Here is a 22729-nt window from a genome sequence, read left to right as displayed (position 1 = left end):
GGTACTGTGTGTTCCACACCAAAATCAAAATCCACCTTGCAGTGCAAAGGCAGCAGCTCTGGGCCCTAGGGAAGCATGCCGCAAAGCGAGAGACCTGTGCAGTGCAAGAACTTCCCTGATCCTGGGCATATTTTTTGTGGACTGTCTTCAGGTGATTTCTAACTGCTGTGCTGATGAAAAGGCTGAAAGGCAGCACCTTTGATCAAAGAAACAGGAGAAAACAGGGCAACTCAACAAGGATGCTCCAAGTCACTGATCTGAAAATCCAAAACAATGAACTATAACAGCAACAAATTGAATGGACATAAAATGCAGGTTCCAGGGCTGAATTGGGTAGATTCACCTCTGTCTACCTACTGCACAGCTAGACAGCCCCTCAGAGCACTGGGAAATGTAGTGACTGGGGTCAGGAAATAGCCTGTTCTCACATTTTTATGCCTCCCACTACAGCTGATCTGTGATTTAAGGAAAAAACATACACCCTCTTCAGTGAAAAACACTGCAATAACACAGCCCACCAGGAGGATGCCTACTTAGAACAATGTTAACTTCTCTGTGGTTTCAGGAAGACAGAACTGGAAGTATTTTGGGGACATGGTGTGGGATGGGAGGACGTGGGAGGAGGCTTACTGAACACATGCATGTTTTCTGTACAAAGTCTCCTGATGGAAGCTGCATGGCGCACAAGCACAGAAATTGCAGCATCTAGTCTCTCTCTTCACTGGCACACATTGCTCCTAAAAATTTCAGACCCCACCAAATGCCAGGGAAGAGTCTAGATTCTTCACAACTTTCAGATAAATGGAGCCACGTCAAAGGAGAAGCAAATGGCAGAACAGTGCAGCAATGACAGAGGCTCTGATCCAACAGCCAGGGCACACTGCCGTGCTCATGCAGGGCTTCAAAGGCTTTAATGTCTCCACAGAAGGAGAGCAGCCCTTTTGTACCCCATCAACTGTGACACCAGAATTTAATTCAGTATTCAGCTCCACACCCCCGTCACGTTGGCAATAATTCAGAGTTGGTGAGACAACTTGTAAAGGAGTAAAAAAAAAAAGCTGTGTTTTCAACCTCCCTAATTTAATGTTAGCTTTTTATGCGTCTAACATCAAAGCCTTTTTTTCACTTCTATTTAATCAAAATTAATCACTAAGATTACTACAGTAATTTACGTTGGAGATTATTGAAATGAGTGTTTTATTAAAATCTGGTTTTATTAATAAAACACATTCTGGATAAGGAATCATGTGAGCCTGCTATTAGAGACTATTAACTGGGAACTGGGAGTTAATCATAACAGTCATGCTGCCAGGTTCTTTGATAGAAACACACACTGGGTTTGTTTCTACTTTTACTTTTACAGGAATATCCAAGACAATTAGTCACCCTGGCACAGAGCAAATTTTGAAAATCAGGGAGAGGAAACAAAGGTGCATGAGGCATTCACATTCTCTGAAAAATCCCTTCACCCAGGATTTTTCCCTAGGAAGCTGAGAAGCCTCAGAGAAAAAGGAAAACAATTATTATCTCATTTGTTTCTCCTTGTTTTGCTCATGTGGAATATGTTTGGAGATTGTTTCATTGGGTTTCTGTGAGTTGTTTTCACTCTTTGGCCAATCAGTGCCAAGCTGTGTCGGGACTCTGGAAAGAGTCACGAGTTTTCATTAGTATCTTGTTAAGCCTTCTGTAAGTATCCTTTCTCTATTTTTTAGTATAGTTTTAGTATAGCATTCTTTAATATAATATAATATAAAACAATAAATTAGCCTTCTAAGAACATGCAGTCAGATTCATCTTTCCTCCCCACAATGGGGAACCCAAAAATACCACATGGAGTCAGATTCATCATTCCTTCCTGTCACCACGACATTTTTATGAAAATCCTTTGCTAAGATTTTTTTTTCCTGAGAAGCTGAGGACCCTCAGGAAAGAAATGTAAACAATCTGCTGCTGTGGAATGCAACAGGTGCTTCTTTGATTGGTCCATGTTAGGTGTTTCTACTTAATAACCAATCAAAGATGCAGCTGCATCAGACTCTCTGAGAGTCACGAGCTTTTGTTATTCATTCCTTTCTCTTCTTGTCCAGCCTTCTGATGAATCCTTTCTCTCTGTTCTTTTAGTATAGTTTTAATATAGCATTTCAATATAATATATATCATAATACAATAAATTAGCCTTCTGAGAAATGGAGTGAAAATTCTTCTCTCTTCCCTTGTCCTTGGACCCCTGCAAATCCCACATTTGGTGAACCCTGAGTGAGTGGCACTCACACCTTCCTCCATCTGGGGGCAACACAAATTCAACAGGCACACAAAACCCAGCAGCTTTGTGAAAGGAAAAGTGAGCAGAGAGAGACACTCACCAGCCTGGTTGGTCGTGATGCTGACAGCAGCAAACTGCCTGGACAGGCTGCTGAGGTCGGAGACGCCGTTGAGCGCGTCGATCTCGAAGGTGTAGTTGGTGTGTGCCAGCAGGTCCACCACGGTCACCGTGGTGTTGGTGAGGCCGCTCTGGCGCGGCAGGAAGCGCACATTGTCGCTGCAGGGCTCGCACAGCCGGCTGCCCCCACCACACTTCTTGCAGACGATGTTGAAGGTGACGTCCTTCCTGCCCCCTGTGTCCAGGGGCCAGCTCCAGTCCAGGATAACGGAGGTCTCGTTGATGTTGGAGATTACGTTTCTCGGGGCGGACGGTGGTCCTGGGAAAGGGAAATCAAGGAGTGAGATTTTCTCCCCAAGGGTGCTCCAAAATGGGAGTTACGAGGGAGCAAAAATATAAAAGTAAAAAACATCAATAACCAAACTCTTCTGGTTATTTCCTGTGGAGGCTCCTGCAATATTTCACTAGATTACAGACCTAGGCTAACAAGAACCATGTTTTCTTATAAAGAGAGAGTCCCCTCAGGGTACAGTTCAGGATAGAGGGCTGAGTACTGGTAGCAATAAAAAATCCTACTTCTACTTCTCGAGTCTGACAGGGTACAAGAAGGAGAAGATGAAATCAGAAAAGACACAAACCCAGCCCACCAATTTCCAGCAGCCTGTCCAACACTCAAGAAGACACGAGAGGGAGTGGATGGCTGACTGCAGTGGGACATGAGAGGAAGCAAGCAGGCGAGCTGTTGTGGAGGGACAGATGGAGCAGCAAGAATGACAGCCCCGAGCAGAATGAGCTACTCACTGGTGCAAGCCATGGATGGAGGGTCTTTCTCAGAGCGAAAGTAATTCTTTTCACACCTGCAGTTCAGAGATGCATCTTCGTAGGTGGAGCTGTGAGGGGGGCATTTGGCACACTTCACATTGCCAGCAGAGGCTTTGTAGAACCCAGCTCGACAGGCTGCAAAGTAACAGGGATAGAGTTTTAAATTCCATGGACATCTTGATTCTAACATGTGACTACTGCCCTGGAACCTACCCATATGTGGATCACACTTTGCAGACATTTACGGTCTAAAATTACAGATTTTTCTCATAATCAGAGCTGACAGAAATAAAACGTCTTGGTAGAATGGAGTTCATGCATCAGCTTGGATTTGCATTTAATTTTTCCTGGAAAACAAAGCAGTGTATTGCACCACTAAGAAGAAATATTTTCTATGCTTCATTTTGAGAACTTCACTTCTTTTCCTTCTCTTCTGCCTAATTTACCAAAACATTGGCCCTACCCTGCATAAGAAACTAACTTTATCCTCTCTCTGTTGCAAACATTTTCTTAAAAGGGCACACTGATTGTAAAATACGTCTCTTCAGTTCATCAGGTCAGGAGTAAGCAAGCCAGAACCAAGAAAATAACCTGAACAGAGAAAGATCTTTTCCATTTTTGCAGGATCATGTCAATGAGCTGCTTTTGATACTATCAGGAACTTGCATAACCCATATAAGAAAGATTTTTTTGGGTTAACAAATCTTTAGATGGGCAGCCTGAGGTGGGGAAAACTCTGAACAGCTATCCCAGCATCTTTTTAAGTGATGGAGGAGGGAGGGATTGCTATTGTCTATCACCAAAACCTAAATAAACACCTGGGCAAGGCAGATTTGTTGGTTAGCTCCTGATGCTGAACACCTGAGTGAAATGCTCTGGTGAATGGTGAGAGAACAACTACTCTGCTCTTCTCTGAAACATCCTAGAAAGCAACAGCTTCCTCCAACAAGGAACAGCAGGAGGAGTACGAAGGGTTTCACAGGGAAGTGCCAATCTCAGCCACCCTTTGGCACTCCCCAGCCCTGGCAAATGGCAGCTCTTGGCTGCAGCTGCTCCCTCCAACTTCCAGGCTGCAGCAAAGCAGCTGGCAAAGACAGCTCCTGCTCCAAGTTCTCTCCCGCAAGCCCTGAGGAAACATCCCAGAGTCTGAGCCTCTGAGTCACGGCCCCAGCAGACAATCTGTTACAGCAGAATTGTAAGAATTGCTAAAGAATAGCAGAAGTGCTAAAAGTGACCTTGTGTGAGCAGCACAGACCTGCCCAACCTGGCACAGCCCATCCAGCTGGCACTTCTGGTGTTCCCCTCTCCTCAAAGGCTGCACAAAGGGTTTGGATTCCCATTTAACTGGAGGAAATAAAGGAAACCTAAGTCCTTCTTACACCCCTCCACTAGGAGGAAATGCAGCAGGAAACAACTGGGTTTGGTTGGGTTTTTTTGGTTGGTTGGTTGGTTTTTGGGGTTTTTTTTTGCTGTAGCTGTTATTTTTGCAGCCTTTTACAACTCAAATGCCGTTCCCTCCCATGTGCTGCCCCATGAGGCACCTGGAGCAAGCCCCTCTAGTGGCCCTCAGGCTGACAGAGGAACCTCCAGTGACTTTACTGCCTCTGTTCCCAGCCCTGAGACAACAAGTCAGGCAGAAAAGATGCCAATCCCCTTCTTACCAGCAGTAATAACTAAGCAAACACAATAAGGAATAAACATCACACTTGATCTGCCTCATTAATACAGAGAACTTCCACCAAAACTTCTCATGGAGACTTGCTACCAGATATTAAACTCCAATGGTTTTGCTCAACCAGCTTGAAGGGACACTTTTACATTTACAAGACAATGATGTATTTATGATTCTACACAGCAGAATATTTTAATAAATATATATGCTAGTTTAACACAAGGACCAAAAAGAAAGACCCCACCACCAGTATTTTAATAAACACAATGAATTTAACATCAGTAAGCAAGCTTGTATTAGAAGCAGACAGATTCAGAGGGGTAAAGAAGAGAAACTGCTCCATTAATCAATGTCTCTTTCCCCCCTCAGGGGAAAACTCATGGACCTCATTTAAGAAAAGGTGGTGATGGTCAGTGGGAGGGTGAGTCACTCAGATTCCCGCTGTCCCAATGTAACCTAGCAAGGGCATCCCAATCTCATGTCTTTCCCTCAGGCTGTCTTGCACTTTCTGTCTTTGTCCGTCAGACCAACTTCAGATTACTCACAACTGCAGCCCAAAGGAGAAAAAAAAACCAACAAAAAAACCTTGAAACTAAAGCTCAGAACTGGAGGCGCCAATGAAAAATATTGTTGTACTTCCTATAATTATTCCTTTCCTAATAATTTTTTTAAATTCTGATATAGAAGAGAGAAAAAATAAAGTTGTTACTTCAAAAGGCATTAATTTCTCTGTAGACAAATTGGATTACATGTACTGATAGAAGAAGCTTTGGCTTTTTTGAGGCAAGTACCATGGCTTTGGTTTCAATTAGGTTGAAAAAAATCATAGGAATTAACATAGGAAGTCTTCACAGAATCTCTAATTTTAGCATGGAAACCAGCTGTGAACAACAGTTGCTTTTACTCAACAATTTCTTGCAAAAACTAAGAATTTTTTCTTTCCCTCACAATGCGGAACAATGCAGGAGGAAGTAGATGCAATGGGCCAGGAAGAAAAAACTGTTAGCACACTAAAAGTGAGTCAAGGAAACCTTGGGAGTTTCTACATATGTGATATAAACAGTACAGCAAGGCTGGCTGGTTTTGCTTTTCCAGGAAGATCTCCTCAAGCCTGTTGGCTCTGGTGACTCCTGTGAGAACTCCCAACTGCAGCATTTTAAAACTGCATTTATCCTGATTTCAGTCTCTTTTATATGGTGTGATACCAGAATGACTTTATTGAGTCACCTGTTAGTCAGAATTTCAGGATTCTGGTTGTTCTTGTTACTGTGTGAAAATGAACTTCCTTGAGCTCTAACTGATGAGTCTGTCTCAGAGACAGAGAGCAGGGAAAGTTAATTCAGTGAGAGAAAAAAAAAAACATGCAATAGTCTGTGGTTGCTACTGATTAAAGGAATGTGATTGTCTTTTCTGCAGCAAAGTGAATTTTGCCTCAGCCTGACTAATCTGCTTGGGATGAAAACATGCTCCTAATTAAGGGTTAAATTATTAATTTAAACTGGAATTAATTTTAAATTAAAACATAAATCTGTTAGCAAATAGGAGCATTTTAGCATTCAGGTCCTGCAGCCCCCTGCACACAGAGCAATCTCAGCAATTCCCAGCTGTAAACACCAAGAAAGAAATGGAGCCTGCACTGGGGATGTCCCAGCCCCAGCACTCCAGGCTTGTCAGGGCCCATCTCCTGCACAAGGTCAGGGGAACTTCATTTAGCAACTGCCTGGCACTGCCCAGCCCTGCAGGAGCTCTGCTTTTCGTGCTTTTTAGGCAGGGCTGGAGCATCACAACATGCTGGAAGTGAATTACACATCCATGGCACTGGCTGACCAGCACCCACCCATTGATTGTTTCCTCTCTTTGTTCCTCTGCTCCTCATTAAAACAGCCCAGGGGTGAAATGTCACCGAGGCTTTAAGGCACAGCATTTACCAAGAAGGGAATTCAATCACAAACCTGTGCAGCTTCCTCCTCAGAGTGTGCACAAACAAGAAAGATGAGAACAACTCAGGGCAAACCTCCTGTGCCAGGATAGGGAAGCATTCCCCATGGAAGTGGCCACTCTTAGAGGGGCTTTGCAAACTATTCCCACTGTCACCTGAGCAGCAGCAGGTGAGTTAATTGAACTAAGCAATATTTTTTTTCTCATATCAGGACCCAATCTTCACTTCCGGGATTTTGAGAAAATCCTCCAGTCCCTGCAGGGATATAGATTTGCTTGTGTTTTTACAGGTACAAAGTCCTGAGGCCACAGGATGACTTTTGGCTGGGCAGATGAGTTGGGAAGGGAATCAAATAATCAATTAGGTCGAAAAAGACCTCTGAGACCATCAAGTCCAGCTTATCACCTCCCACCACCATGTCAATGAGACCATGGCACTGGGCTATGTCCAGTCCTTCCTTAAAATGCTACTGACTGGCTCACTTCAATGCCCACACACAGACTTGCATCTTTGAACTGTTCTCCAGTTCCTTTTGAAAATGTTTACATGGCTTTTCCCTTTTTTTTTTTTTTTTTTTACTATGGCACCCCATTCACCAGCAAATTTTATAATGTAGTTTTCCTTCAAAATCCCTCAGAGCAATGAAACCACCTTCAGCAGCTCTGGTTGTTTATCAGTATTTGAAAAGCTATAAAATCTATAGCATTCTATATGTCTGTAGCATCCCCTCGCTCTCCTGAGCCTCTATGTAACTTCTTGAATACCAACTCAGCCCAAAAAGGCTTCTAAAAATTAGGCTGTATTTTTGATCCATACTTCCACTGAACTTCAAGCACACTTTTTGTCATCAGACCTGAATAAAAAGACACCACTTAAGTCAGCAGCTCTCAAAACTAAAGGCTATTGCTGTTCATGCAGAGCAGGCTTTCTCTGTGATGGGCTGTGCTGCTGGCACCTGAGGGAAGAGAAAAATAAGATTGAGAAAGGCACTAATGAGGGATAAAAGCTCTTCTTGTGATTGGACCCCATTACCACTACTGTAAGAATATCCCCAGAAAGAGGTAAGGATATTGACTTGCTCTCCTTGTCTCCAGGATTCCATTCTGTCTGGTGAAGAAATTAAAACTTACAAATGTTCTTAGTATTTGTATTCTTACATCATCCATGGGATACGCATGGGGCAAGGATTCAGTGCAATGTGACACTGAAATGTCTCTAGGAAAACGCTCCTCAGAAGGAGCACTTTGCATTTTTTACACCTGAAAGCTGCTGCTAGCACAAAAAAAAAAAAAAAAAATCAGTAGTATTTAATCTTCCTCATGAGTAAATTTCTGCTTTTTTCCTCCCCGCTTCATATTTTATAGTTATCTGTGACCTTACCATATTTTAATCAGACGCTTCCTAAATTGGCTTTACTCCCAGGTCAAGCCATTCAGCAGAAACAATTCCTGTTCCTTTATTTAATAAATGTTACTGGCAGACATATTAATTATATGTACATAAGAGATAGTGTTGTCCTGAGGGAATAACACTGCACCTTTCAACCATAAAGAACCCAAAGTCTGTAATAGCTGCACGTTGTGTCTTGCAGGGCTTCTGTGTCTCTTTTTGTGCAGTGCATTTCAGCCAGGATTGCTGCCAGCAGCATTGTTTAAAGTGCAATGTCAAAGATTGCAGACCTAAAACAGACCTAAAACCTCTTTACAGCAAAGAGGTTCTCACTTGTGGGCATGCAAGCACCTGGTTTCAAAATGCCAAAAAGTGAGGCATTGTGTCTTCTCTGCAGTCAGTTTTGGGGGAAAGAAATCTTAGTGGATCACTTAAACAGGTATTTAAACCTTTAAAACAGGCATCACTTACACAGGTATTCCTTAAACAGGAATTTAATAAACCCATGCTCATAAATTGCCATATAAATTGTTTCACCCTTACACCTACAACTCAAATACTATTTCAAAAGCCTGGAAATATAGGGTTAGAGATATCTGTTAATTTATTTTTTAACAAAGATATTTTTGTTAATCATCATTGTACTGTCCTGCATTCAGACCATCCAATATTTGGGGTTTTTTTTGCAAATTACTGGTTGCAATGCATTCTGCTCCAGTTCAGGTAGTTGATGTGAAGTACAAAAATTCATCTTTATAAGCACTAGCTTTTGCTTTCCCTAAACAAGAGGTTTTCCTAACTCAAGGCCTGGACCCACTGAGATGTATTAAATTAGCATTTCATCAAACCAAACAATTTAATGTTTTGTTCTCTAAAAAAAACCTTAATCTGCAGAGACATGAAAAATAACTTGCTAATTCAAGGAGCACTGTAATTTCAAATCTAAATTAAAGAAATACCAGAGGAAAACCCAGCGGAACCAACTTAAACAGCAAAACAGAAAGGTTGTACAAATACACACACATAAAGAATTTTAAATGATCAGCAAAGATAAAAAGCAAATAAATGCTTTTTCCCTGAGCTGAATTTACACTAGGATCTCCTCAAAGGCAAACCAGACAGTATTGTGACGGCTTCAAACAGTAAATTTTAAATAAAAATTAATTCAGGCCAAGAGTGCCACCAAGGGAAATCTGTGGCAATGCTCAGGTTTAGTCTTTGCTCAGCCTCCACCCTCTATGTCAGAACTCAAAAAAAAAAAAAAAATCAAAATAAGAACAACCAATGCCCCCCAGAGTAAAGCAAACAGAGCTGGCAGCCCCTGTCCCACAGGCCACCAGCTTGTGGTAAGGTGTTTCCCCTCCAGCCCAGCAGAAAAATCAAGATAGTACCTGGCAATCCCTGCAGGCTAGATTTAGCTAATGAGTAGTAAAACCAACTGTCCTGGCTTGGGGGTGTTTATGTAATTTCCCTGTGCCCAAAGCAGGCCAGATGAACAGGTTCAGAACAGAAAAGGTACTATAAATAAAGAAGAAATTAATTTCCATGCAGATCCTTACCCAGTACCCATCTCATATCTAATGTTAACACCACATGGAAATACAAGAGGAATGCCAAGAGGGAATCACCATTTGGCATCTCTAATTATTTCACCCTCACACCTACAACTCAAATCCTATTTCAAAAACCTGGAAATATAGGGTTAGAGATATCTGTTAATTTATTTTTTAACAAAGATAATGATTTTAATCATCATTGTCCTGACCTTCATGTAGACTATCCAATATTTGGGGATTTTTTGAAAGTTATTTTTTGCATTCTGCTCCAGTTTAGGTAGTTGATGTTAAGTACAAAAATTCATCTTTCCTTCAATTTACCTTCATATTTTTACTTTTTTCACCAAATCAATGTACCCTTGGTTTTTATTACATGACAGGAAGACCAGCTGCTCTTGATGTGTCCTTTCAAAGACATTTCTCATCTTACAAAGATCCATCATGAGCTTATCTTCTCTGTGATGAACAAACACAAACTTTTCAATCAGCTTTTACAGGAATATCTTCTGATCCTTGATCATATCCATCTCTGTTTCTACACTGTCATTTATACAGTGGAGAATGTTCTTATTTTTCCCATGACACATCTGATGAAACCAATTGATTTATATATTGGACTACAGATTCTATCTTGCTCTCTAATACATTTGGGCCTTTGCTTTGTTTTGGGTTTTGTTTTTTACTTTGAGCAATCCACAGAACATCTCTCCCAGTCAATGCACAGATCCAAAGTCAGAACAGTTAATTCAGACATATAAGAGGTATAAATTTTCTCTCAGGGATGGAGGGAAGATGATGATGCATTCACTGAGGCTGAATATTCTTTTGCAACTTCCCACCTCTGTTAGCACATACAGGAATCTTTTGCTGTCCCTGGGAGAAAATTAATGCAGAATAGGCTCCAAACCCAGTGTCACTTTCTAATCAAAATGCTGCCTGGTGGCCTGTGTGATGTTTCATAGAGCCCAGCCCAGCTCCCTGATGACACAGGTCCACTACTGCAATTTGCATGAATTAGTATTTTTGTTAGGAGTCTCAGCAGAGCTGTCAAATTAATTGGAAAAGAAATTTAACAAACGCCTTTTCCCTCAGAGATTTGCTCTCAGGTCAGGGTTGAGGCACACTGCTCGAGCAGTGTGGGGGAAGCTTGTGTTCTTCACACTCTTGCTGAACTTATTTTGTTGGTAAAAAAGAGAGAACTTTGGTTTCTTGAGCTGTTAATTCAGTACCTGTCACAAGCAGCCCACTGACATAAAAAAAGACAATCTATTTCTAATGCTGCTTTTGGCTGGGGTAGGATTAATTTTTTTCATAGTAGCTGCTATGGGGCTGTCTTTCAGCATTTGTGCTGAAAACAGTGTTGATAATTCAACCAAGTTTTTATATTTTTACTGCTGAGCAGTGCTCACACAGCGTCAAGGTCTTTTCTGAGTGGGCTGGGGGTGCACAAGGATTTGGGAGAGGACACATCTGGGACAGCTGACCCAGTCTGGCCAAAGGAATGTTCCATCCCACCTTTCCTGGGGATGGCTGAACACCTGCCTGCTGATAGGAAGTGGGGATTCAATTCCTTGTTTTGTTTTCCTTGTGCATGGCTTTTGTTTTCCCTACTAAACTGTCTTTCTCTCAATTCACAAGTTTCCTCACTTTGCTCCTTTGATTCCCTCCCACATCCCATGAGGGGAGAGGCAGAGAGTGGCTTAGTTGTCAGCTGGGCTTAAATATGACAATTTCACAACACTAAATGTACCAGATGATGATAAAAGAAAAATAGAATGACTCAGTTCATGGCCAGTGACTAGAATGTCTGCACACTCATTTCCCACAAATTCTCATACCTCAAAGTTAGTTCTTTTTCCCAATTTTACCACATTTTTGAATTCAACCACTGGGCAAGACATGTCCAGAGGCACATAATGTCTAGGAAGCAAACACTGGAGATACTTTACTATCCTCCCTTCCAAAACACAACCAACCAAAAAAACCCCAAACCAAAACCAAAGTTCACATTTTTTGGCACTGATGTGAACAGGAGCTGAAAAGCAAAAATTGAAGCTGAAATTGTGTGCCTGTGCCTTATTCAGTGCTAATTTCACTGCCAACCACTGACCTATTACTTCTTGAATTCACTGAGAGCTGGTGCTGGGAAAGGGAAGCTCTTAAGAAGAGAAATGCTGCTGCAGTGGCAGGCACTTAAACCTGTAGGAAAAAATCCCAAAGGTTTAAGCCACTGTCATTACATCTGGGGTATAATTTAGGGTATCCAAAAATAGCTGTAATTTGTAGCAGTGTACGGGAAACAGCCACTGCTTTGCTAGTGATGCTGTTAATGCCACTTAATGGCTGCATCCATATAAGTATTTTAGCCACACTTTTAAAGCAAAATCCCATTTCTCTCCCTTTTGTCATATGATTTAGAAAATAAAGTGTGTCCAGATCACAAAAATACATATATTCCAGGTACACTGGAAGAGGTTCTCCCTGCTACAGGAAGTGCGTAGCACCTGATAGACATTTTCTGAAGTGAAGCTTAAATGCCTAAATTGTCATGGTATGTGCAGAGAGTCCTTAATTCCCGCTGCTGAATACCACTGATCCCCTCCTATTTGGCCACACTCCTTGCTAATGTAGACTTAAGCCATGAGCACCAGCCTTCAAATATCTCTGTGCTGACAGAATCTGACAAAAGAAGGATGATTTTATCTAAAGCCATTAAACATATAAACAGATATTGTCATGGGCAGAGATGTTTCAATGATTGCCAAAGAAAAGCTTTAAACAAAAGACCCAAAACATTAAGGCTTCATCATTGTCAGAACATCCTCTTGTCTTTGTGTGCCTTTTTCACCAACTGTATTTTCATCTTTCCAGCAGAAAGCCTGAAAATTAAACAGTTCCAGCCCCTGGGGACATCTGTGAGCTGACAATCTTCTCACAGCTGAAAAGAAAGGCTTTTGCAAAACTATCTGAACACTCAAGTGCATTTCTGCATCGTGTGCTTTAGCTTTTGCCTCTCCTTCCTAGGTATTTTTCCTTTTAAAAAGAAATTTCTTAATTACCAAACATGCATTTTGTGTGCATGTGTTTAAAAAGTCTGGGTTTGCAGGGTAAGCAATTATCTGCTGAACAAAAACCCAATTAAACATAATTTTTAAAAAAATCCCACAGTTCAGCATTTTTATTCACTTGCCTGCTACCTGTGTGAATCCAAGGGGGGCAGAATCTCAGCTGTTTGTAAAACAAAGAATCTGATGTATTGCATTTTACAGGGTATTTGCTACAGAATGAAATCCTTCCTTACAATGAGCAACAGAAACAAGAAGTCAATATTCTCCAAAAGCATTCACTTCTCAATGCAGAAAATTCATGAGAAGAGACAGGAAACTAAGTTTGCATTGTTCTGCTCTGTGCTTTTTCTAAGAAATAATACTGTGTGCAGATATCCAATGCCACATGTTCAATTAACAGTTTGCAATTCCACTGGACTTTATGGGGAAAAGAATAAAAAAATAGCATTACAATGCCTTTCATGACTCTGCATTGTTTTATAAAAAAGGTTTTACTACACAGAAACCATGCCATTTTCTGAGTGAAGGAACAATATTGCAAATAACATGGATTTAACTACAACATTGGTTTTATATTAATTTTTTCCCACTTCTTACTTTAACAGTCAAAAGCAGAAACCAAGGAGGCTGAAAGGACATCCAAAACCTTTCAAAGATGGAAGCATTCAGGGAATCCACCATGAGATTTGACATTCTGTATCTATCAGGATCAACTGATGCTGAATAGGGTGGGGTTTTTTCCCTGCTAGGAATATTCCCAAGTACTCCCACTAGAATTCTTTGGAGTTTACTAAGAGGCTTGAGCTGTGCACTCTGCAGCTGAGCTGAAATAACTTTTGTGCTTTATCCTGGAAATGGAGAAGTCAAAATCCATGTGGTTACTTTGCTTAGCAAAACTGTGTTCACAGGTCTGTTTCCAAAATATCTATTTTACTTTTTCTGAACAAATCTCAGGACAATAAAAAAAGCTTTCTTTGTAGGCAAAATTTCAAGAACAAGAAAGAATCCAGGAAAAATAATGCTGTACATATTAAACTGGTACAAATGATACAAAATAGCACATGAACCCAAACAATTCTAAGCAATCAATTATTGAAAAATAAAGTTATAACAGAAGTAATTACCTACTTATTGATACAACTTTTCCTGGGACAACTGGTTTCTAGCACACATGTCATAGAGATATTTTTTTCACTAAATACTACATTTTAAAAGCCAATGCAGAGAGGGGAATAGGAAAAAGGTTTGTCCTAAGTGGTTACACATCTCACATTCACTACTAACCAGGTGCATTTCTGAGAGCCCAGAGCTGATGGATCAATCTCTACACCTGACACAAAAGCTTTGCAGACTGGTGAGATCCAATACAAGCTTTCCAGACACAGCTGGAGCTCCCAGCCTTGTGCTGGGACAAAATGTGTATCACAGGCAGGCAAGGATTCAGTTTGGGATAACCCTCGACTAGGAGATAACCCTAGAAGAAGTTCTTTAACCTGTGTCTTTTTGCAAAGCCATGGTTCGGTTCATGAGCCCTCATTTCCCCACCAAACCCACAGAATAAGGGTGTATGTCAGCTGTGAGCATCCCATGGAAAGTTTTTCTTCTATAAAAGGCTCTGTGCTTCGGACAGGAATCCAGTTAAAGTGAAATGGTAATAATGTCCATGTAAGTCACTAAAGCATTTCTACTTATTTTTTTTTTCCTTCCTCCTCTCCTTGCTGCCTGTCCTGTGTGTCAGATTAGAAATACACAACAAGTGATTATGATAGGCAAGTGTAACTGTATTTTGAAGGTACTGTCAAAATGCATTAGCAAAATGTCCTATTATAGCCCAAGCAATCTGAAATGATCTCCCACTAACAGGAATGCCATCAGTGCCATGTTCTGCTGTCCTGGCATCACAAAGTGAGGCTGTGACAGCTTCCCACAGTTACAAACCCGGCCCTGCAGATCCACCACCTCACACCAAGCCCTCACATCCCCACCTGGTGCCAATGACATGACAGCCCTTCGCTTTATCTTGCTCCCCCCTTATAAATTAACTGTGCAGTGACCCTCCTTCAGCACTACTAAATAAATCCTAAATACCCCTGTCTGGGCAAAGGCCAAGGAGCTTCCTCCAGCACCATCACCATTTTCTCTGCTGCTCTGTGCCCCTTGGGACAGGAATTCTGAGCTGCTGTGTTCAGGCTCAGCTGTGAACTGGGACATTTATTTGCACTTTCTAACTGTTCCCTAACAAGGAAACCTTTCCTTCTGCATTAGGATTCACCCTTAAAGAACATTTTGCTCTTTTTTCCACGTCTTCTCTTGGCTGCAGTGAAGACTGGGTTAAATGTGTGTGCAGCAAGCATTTGGAAGAGGCAAGCAGCAAGCAGGCTTGTTATTCTTGATGAATAATGTAACTTAAGAGCTGCAATGCTCACAATTGATTTAACAGCTGCCAACAGCCCCAGTTTAGAAAAGAATGAGGCAATGCTTGTAAATTTGGCTTGAATCAGATTAGTCCTCCCTGTTACCCTACAAGTGGGAAATATTTCTGCCCTGCCTGCTTGGTGGCACCCTCCTCGTGCTTTATCTGTTGGGCATTTTTTAATGACAATAAATAGAGTCATCTTTCTTCCCACACTATATATAACTCGTAAACCTTCCATCAGAACTCTTTGCATGTAACATAAGCTACATCCAAAAAGCCAGTCAAGTCTTTACAAAGTGAACATTTTATGGATAGTTTCCCCTATTACATTTTGATAACACAAAAGTACAAACAATTTGGCCTTTCTCTAGTTCTAAGAGGATTTTACTAAGATAAAATGAGAAGTTCAACAGTTGTTCAAAACTCTAGTTTTAGTGTAAATTTAGTATCTTGCAGTGCAGGGGAGGAAGAAGGAAGAATTTCAGGGAGATTGAAAGAACTTAATATGAAAATAACAGAACTTTATTGTTTCTGTAAATCCCTGACATGAACTGAAATGTTTTGTTCTCCAAATCTCTTTTGACTTTATGGCATTTCACTAACTTGAAGTTTATCTAATTTCCAAATATTTGTTGTAGTATCACAGTGACATTGGAATATGAGTGATATTTTTAGAAATAGCAGTGCAGGTTATAAACATTAATGATTTAACTAAGAGTAAAAAATTATGGATGGCTCATCACTCAACATTATTCCAGATCCACTATCCCATAGTGAGGCAAGAACCCTCAAATATTTAGTTATTGATGAACAGCACCTGACAGATACAGTAAATTCTAAACTCAGTGGATGATTACAGGCATGAAGGAGTAATTCCCGGAGGAACAAAGGACATGTAGAGCACTTCCTGTGCACCCTTCAATTCTCTCACTCTGAGTCTCTGAATCTGCAGGGGGCAAAATAATTATATAAATTCACCTTTCACATTAAGCTGCTTAGCAGCCAGGGGCAGAAATTCCAGACTTGTGGCTTTTAGGATTGTCATGGTTTGACGCTGGCCCAATGCCAGTGCCCCCATGAAAACCCATCTTCCCTGGTGTCTGCTGTGAGATGTGATCAGAGACAGAGCAAAGCAGGCCTCCACTTGCAACAAAAGAAAAAAAAACTTTATTATTACACAATTACAATAAAATTAACACACAGAGCAGAATGGAAAACCTTTTAAAACATTTCTCCTCCCCCCCACTCAATTCTTACAGAATATTACAGAACCTTAGATCTTAATCCAGTCCATCACCCTTCAGATAATCAACTCAGTCCATCTCCACCCTTCAGATAATCACTTCTCATTTCATTAAGGAGAGAAGGAGCCCTCCTTGTGCCACCACAGGTAAATCCCCGTCACTCAGCAACTACACGTCGTGACTTCTTCCTTCCATGTTCAGTGCTCTCACCACTGCACATGGACCAGAGCTGCTTTTAGGGTTTCCCCTTTCAAGGACGCCTTGCCCAGTTCCAGAAGAGAACGACAGTCTCTCACCTCATTTTGGGACACCAGTCCCCCCCAATATTTCACCCCCTGGGGCCGAGGGGTCTCACCATCTCTTCATCACCTGTCGTCTCCGCACACATCACTCCTTTGGCGCAGCCTCCCCCTAAAATGCAGTCTCTGTATTACAGGAAAGGTTCTATCCATGGCTAATACAAGAAAAGTCCAGCCAAAAGCCACTCCATCATCTCCTCCACCTAGGATTCTCTCAACTTCTCCCAGTCTTTCTTCACTTGCACCACTCTGCATCACACTTGCACATTCCTTCTTATCCGTCTCTCTCCTCTCTCAGCTCCCGGAGGATCAACATTTGCAAGGTTTTCCATCGTCTCACAGAAGGGTTAAAATCACAGTCTCAGCTTATCTCGAACTCCCACACGACGGGGGAAGACGGGCACTCTTCCCCTCGTCGGCCCCCCCCTTCTCTTCCTCGGCCAGGCCAGTGCTATCGAATTTCAAGATAGCACTGGCACCTCTCTCTCTCTCTCTCTCTCTCTCCTTTTGAGAAAGGGGGGCTGCCCACTACCTCTCCGAGTTCTTCCACCCTTCCGTCTCTTCCGTCTCTGCCCAAGGCTCCGGGCCCACCTCGCTCGGCCGCGTGGCCTTTCCCCTCCCCCACCCAGCCCGAAGCTGGGCAGGGGAGGTCTGAACTCTCCTCCGACCGGAACCAAAAGAGGAAGATCCCCCTGGGAGCTCTCGCTTTTAACCCCTGTGTCCTCAGAGGCGGATCCATATCCTCAATGGTCAAACCAGGTGCCAATATCCACATCTGGGCACCTATTGGTTTGACCACTACCACCTCCCAAAAACCCACTTCCTCTCAAACCACGACAAGGATGATATATACCTTTCAGTCTTTGTATACCTACAGTACTGCCAGCTCTGAAAAGAAAGTTGGTTTTACAGACATGACCTTAAAGAACTCAGCATTTCTTTCAACCCTCTTAAAAACATCAGGTTTTTATATCACATTATAAAATCCTAGATTGGCACATAACACTGAAAATCTCTTCCTGCCCTCTGCTCCATGCACTCCCCAAAGCCTCCAGGAACATGTGGATATTTTTTACCTCATTCTTATCACAGTAATTTCTGAATTTTTTACATCTGTGGCACAACAAAGTCAGAATAGGAGTTAGAGCTCATCTAGTAATAAAGGACAGTGTTCTATTAAAAACAAACTTCTTTCTATTAAAAGACCTCCTTTCTTCTAAAAGTTCTGGTTTACAAAGGGATCACCTCACAAGGTTAAGGCAATGATATCAAGCCTCTGCCCCTGCACCACAAAACCTCCAAAGTAGCAGAAGAAGGAAAAAAAATCTCTCAGAAATTAGGAATGCTTATCCTTGATGGATTCCTTGTGCATAGCTCATAATCAACCATTTTAAGGAAGCTGTACAGGCAGCAATCACCAAATAAACCCAACCCATTTCCCCCTTGCATCTGAAACATGTGGGAAAGGATACAGTGGCATTCCCTCTCCATTTTTTTCCTACCCTTTGACTTCTTTAGGTGTTTTTACAGAGAAATTTCGCTGAAAAAGGTCTAAAAAATAAACTCGTGTTCCTTCCAAGGGCTACTTTTGATTAGGTAATTTCTGCCCCAGAAAAGTTCTGTACAGCTAAAACAATTTGCAAATTAAGCCTGTAAACAAATACCAAGTTGAATTAACTACAGGACCATCAACAGAGGGAAGGAAATATTTAAGGATATAAAGGAAACAGTAGAAAACAATCATGAAACAACAATAGGAGGAGAGTCTACACATCTTTAATTAGCATTTTGTCATCTAATTTATTTTCAAATAAGTCTATTACCTCAACATTCATTTGCACTAAGATGCCACAGTCCCAGTAAAAAGTAGAAGCTGTGTGCAATACCTAAATGATGCCCTCCCAATATACAGGAAAAAATGACTATGTTATTTTCACAGCCAAATATTCCAGCCTACTAAAATAACTCAGTTTCCTAAGTGCTCCTGAAACAGTTCCAACTCAGGCAGGAGCAGAGTTGGCCTGGATGAGCAGCTCAGAATTCATGTGATTATTCAGTCCTCATTTTTGCTAAATTTAATATTGGCTCTTTGGGGATGGACTCCCAGAGGTGAGGCAGAAAAGGGCCACTTAAACCCTGCCAAGTTCAGTGGGGAAAAACTTGGACTGACAACCTGGTTATCTAATTGTTAGCAGCAGGCAGCAGCAGCTTTAAGTAGCAAATTAAAATGTTTGGGGGTTATGCAAAACAAGAATAATTTACAACAAATTAGTATCAGGAGCAGTTCTAATCAGCCACGATCTGAAAATCCTGAATTTCCATTAAAATAAATTGGAATTGCATTTGCTTCTACATAGCCTGCTTTTGACTGCAGGAATTTTCAGTGGTGAAAAGAGATTAGTAGGGGCTTGGCTTTATCTGTAGACTTTATCTGTCTAATTATATATTTGAGACTGGTAAAATTAGTATACAGAATAATGGAAAAAGTTCTTAAAAAGTTGCTGTACAGGCTATTTTTGTTGCCCACATATGGAAAACAGGATTCAAATCTGACTCCAAGAGATCCTCAGCTACTGAAGCAGTGACTAAGTTCGGGGTAAAGAGAACAGAAAATATAAAAGAAGTGAGAGAAATGAAAATATCCCCTCTGGAACATTTAAAGGGTTGTTTCCAGGGGTGAAAGGGATCATGATCAGATTATAAATGAGAAAGAAATAACCAGGCAGCATGAGAAAAGTAGTTTAAGTTGATCTTGCCTCTGGGGAGAGAGTGAGAGTCCCCTCCAGATCCCCCCCTGCCCACTCCAGTAGGAGTTCTGCAGTAAGGTACTTCCTCCTTAAGGGCCACCTCAGGGGCCAGGAGCTTCTTGGATGGGCCTTTAAAACCCATAAAAAATTATTTTGAATTATTAGTCACAAATAGAAAAGCAGACCACAGAAAAAAAGCACCTGGGATTCTTCACTGTCAGAGAGAGAACACAGCACTAGAAAACCACTTGTCTCCATCATACCCCTGGCAGGATCCCCCATCTGTAGAAGTCCCTACATTTCACAGAACTACACCAATATAACTAGACAAGGTCTGTTTTTATCTTTCAGCAAAAAAATCTCTGTGCACTGATATTTTTCTTAGCCATATCTTCACAATTTATTCTGAAGCTCTGTATTTTTATAGTTGGCAATAAGAAAAAATCTTCCCCCACCCTTGCAGCAGCTCAGAAGATTACTTTAAATACACACATAAGAAGAAGCTTTTTGAGATTTTTCTTTGTTTGTTTTTTGGAGGTTTGCACATCTCTAGCTTTGCAGTCATTTCTATCAGCTTATATTAAATAGCTGCTTCATCAATTTCAATTAAAACCAAATTAGCCTGAAATCAAGCCAGGATCTATACAAGACTAGCAGAAACTTAAAAAAATCAATATCAAACAACAACCTCATCTGAAGCTAGACAGCTTGCTGATGTGCTGAACAAGAATATAACCAGTGAATCCAAGCAAGAGTTTCTTAAATAAGAATAATGTCCCCATATGTGTTTGCAATTATCTAATAAAGCTGTTCTCACTAATAGGGACAGCAGCAGATCTAAGAGAAAAAACTGACACGAGCCAACAGGATTTCCTGATGAACACAGATAAAAATCTGTATTGCAAAATGACTGATTCTGGCATTTCTAACATTTCTGTGGGAAAATCCCAACACACCCTGGAGAGAGGCCAAAACCATACAGACTCTACAGAAGTAGTTTGATTATTTAGCTTCTAAATTTTAGGACAGCACTGTTGAGTCCCATCTTGTCCCATTTTTCCATTTTCATTGTCTTTCCACAAAAGTCCCAGGATTCTCTATATTTTCACTTTGCTCTCTTAGCTGAGTATTGGGTGTTCTTCTCCTGTGACAGTTTTCCCACATTTGGTCTCTCCTAGCTGGACACCTTAGACAGCAGAATAAACCACACCAAAAAATCACATTTGTGTTCTCATTATGCTCCTCTTTTCCTTTTACCTGTGCAATTATATTTCTAGAACAAATTTCTTTGATTTCCTCAAGACTTATTAACCACATATATATATATTTATATATATATACATGCGTGTATATATATATATACATGAATATATATATGGAGAAATGTATAAAAAAGAAATTAATGCAATAATTTAAAAAAAAATTATGATTTAAACATATAAAAATTGTATAATTAAAATGTATAAAAACTAATAAATTAATGCATTGATTCTTATTAGTTGTGGGAATTTATTTGGGAGAAAACCACACATATTCTATTATTTACTGTTTTATAATCCTAAAACTATGAGAAAGTTAACACAATCTTTTTCAGCATTAGTCTGTTCATTTCCTTTAGCTATCTGCTGTTTAATTAATCTAAAGCAACGAAATCCCTTCACTATCTTTACCATTAATTTTCTGCCTCTAATATTAAGACCCAGCATAGTAGAAAGAGAGTAACAGCATTCTCTGGTTTATTTTGCTGTTGAACTTTGGGTTTCATAGTGGATGAGAGAATTAAAAAAAAAAAACTTAAAAAAGAGACGGACAAGAGAGAGAAAGATGATCAGTTAAAACAAAACTATAAATTGATTCATGAAACAGAAATAGTGAAGCTACAACCAGAACATCTTACATTCCAAACCACTGACTTAGGGAGAAGGTGGTGACACTTCTGGTTTTGAGTTGAAGACTAGTTTTATTATTTTATTTATTAGTTTTTATACATTTCTCCATATATATAGATATATATAGATATATAAATATATATACAAATATATATACATATATACAAACATATATACACAAATATATATATATAGTTAATAAGTCTTTAGGAAATCACAGAAATTGTTGTCAGACATATCCAATCTTTCATCCAGTGGGAGAACTTGGTCCACCTACCCAGCAGCACCTGGTGGTAAAGTGCATGCGCTCAGTGCTTATATTAAAATGCCACCACCTCTGTCCAGAACAGCCTCCAGAAAATGCCACTAGACAAAATGCTGTATCAGTGTAGAAATTTTCAATTTTTAAAAGTGGTCCCAACAGCTACCCAGAGGAAAAACACTGCTGAAATTTAGCATTATTTGTAAGAGCCTAAGCAGTGTTCATAAAAAAGTGAGGCAAGTGCAAGAGAAAAATGCCTGTAGTCAAGAAATTAAAGCTAACATCTTAAAAGATGAAAAGAAAACTACTAAAAACAAATAGTGTAATGATTTGGCAAAGGAGATTCTGAGATCATTTCAAGCAGAGGGCTCAGGGTTGCATGTGACAAAGAACCACTGTGGCAAACCAGCAGCACCATCATACAATAACACAAACTTAAGTGCAAAATTGCTCCAGAAGCTCCTTTTAAGCCTTTAATATCTCTGAATCTCACTTTCAAGCCTTGCCACGACGTGAATTCATTACAAACAAAGAAGCACGAAGGTTTTGCTGCCTGTCAGCCATGGGTGTGTGCAGCAAGCAGCGAGCCATGGTGGGGACCCACATCTTGAGCACACGTGTTCTGGGACCTGGGAGGCTCCTCTGGCAAACTGGGATTTAAATGGCTAAAACAGCTTTGTTCTCACCAGCTAAAACTCAAGTGTCTTGGCAGAGTGGCTGAGAAATGCTGCTGCAGCACTTCCCTACTCTAATCCTGGCAAGAGCTGCTGTTGTTGTTGTTAATCTTCTGCTTTCCTAAGGACTAAATTCATTATTATTTTAAATAGACGTGGCAGATGCTGAACTGGTGCTATTCATGCATCCACACAGAGATAAGGGGCCCTCCTTCTGCCCCAGTGATGCAACTCCACTGACAGTTAATGTCCTTTAATTATGTCCCTTAATCCTAGTATTGTCATAAATAAGATACTTTGGATCCTTGTAAAAGAAAAAAAATAATGTGTAGAAAAAAAGGGAAAGATTTTAAAGGTAGATTTCAGATTGAC

The 22729-nt window shown here is 40.7% G+C and overlaps 1 protein-coding gene across 2 annotated transcripts in view; it reads right to left on the bottom strand.

Annotated features, from left to right (window-relative positions):
- Window positions 1–22729, bottom strand: part of EPHA3 (EPH receptor A3) — a 181626-nt gene that overhangs the window by 59739 nt on the left and 99158 nt on the right. For both annotated transcript variants that reach the window (XM_038127806.1, XM_038127814.1), the window contains exons 4-5: window positions 3182–3337; window positions 2364–2699 (exon numbers count right to left, since the gene is read on the bottom strand). In XM_038127806.1, the coding sequence (XP_037983734.1) occupies window positions 2364–2699; window positions 3182–3337 (492 nt within the window). The remainder of the gene's footprint in view (window positions 1–2363; window positions 2700–3181; window positions 3338–22729) is intronic.

The sequence above is a fragment of the Motacilla alba genome, chromosome 1 (genome assembly GCF_015832195.1).
Source record: "Motacilla alba alba isolate MOTALB_02 chromosome 1, Motacilla_alba_V1.0_pri, whole genome shotgun sequence".
Classification (NCBI taxonomy): Eukaryota; Metazoa; Chordata; class Aves; order Passeriformes; family Motacillidae; genus Motacilla; species Motacilla alba.
Note: the sequence above shows the minus strand (reverse complement) of the source record. Positions and strands in the feature narration are given on the sequence as shown.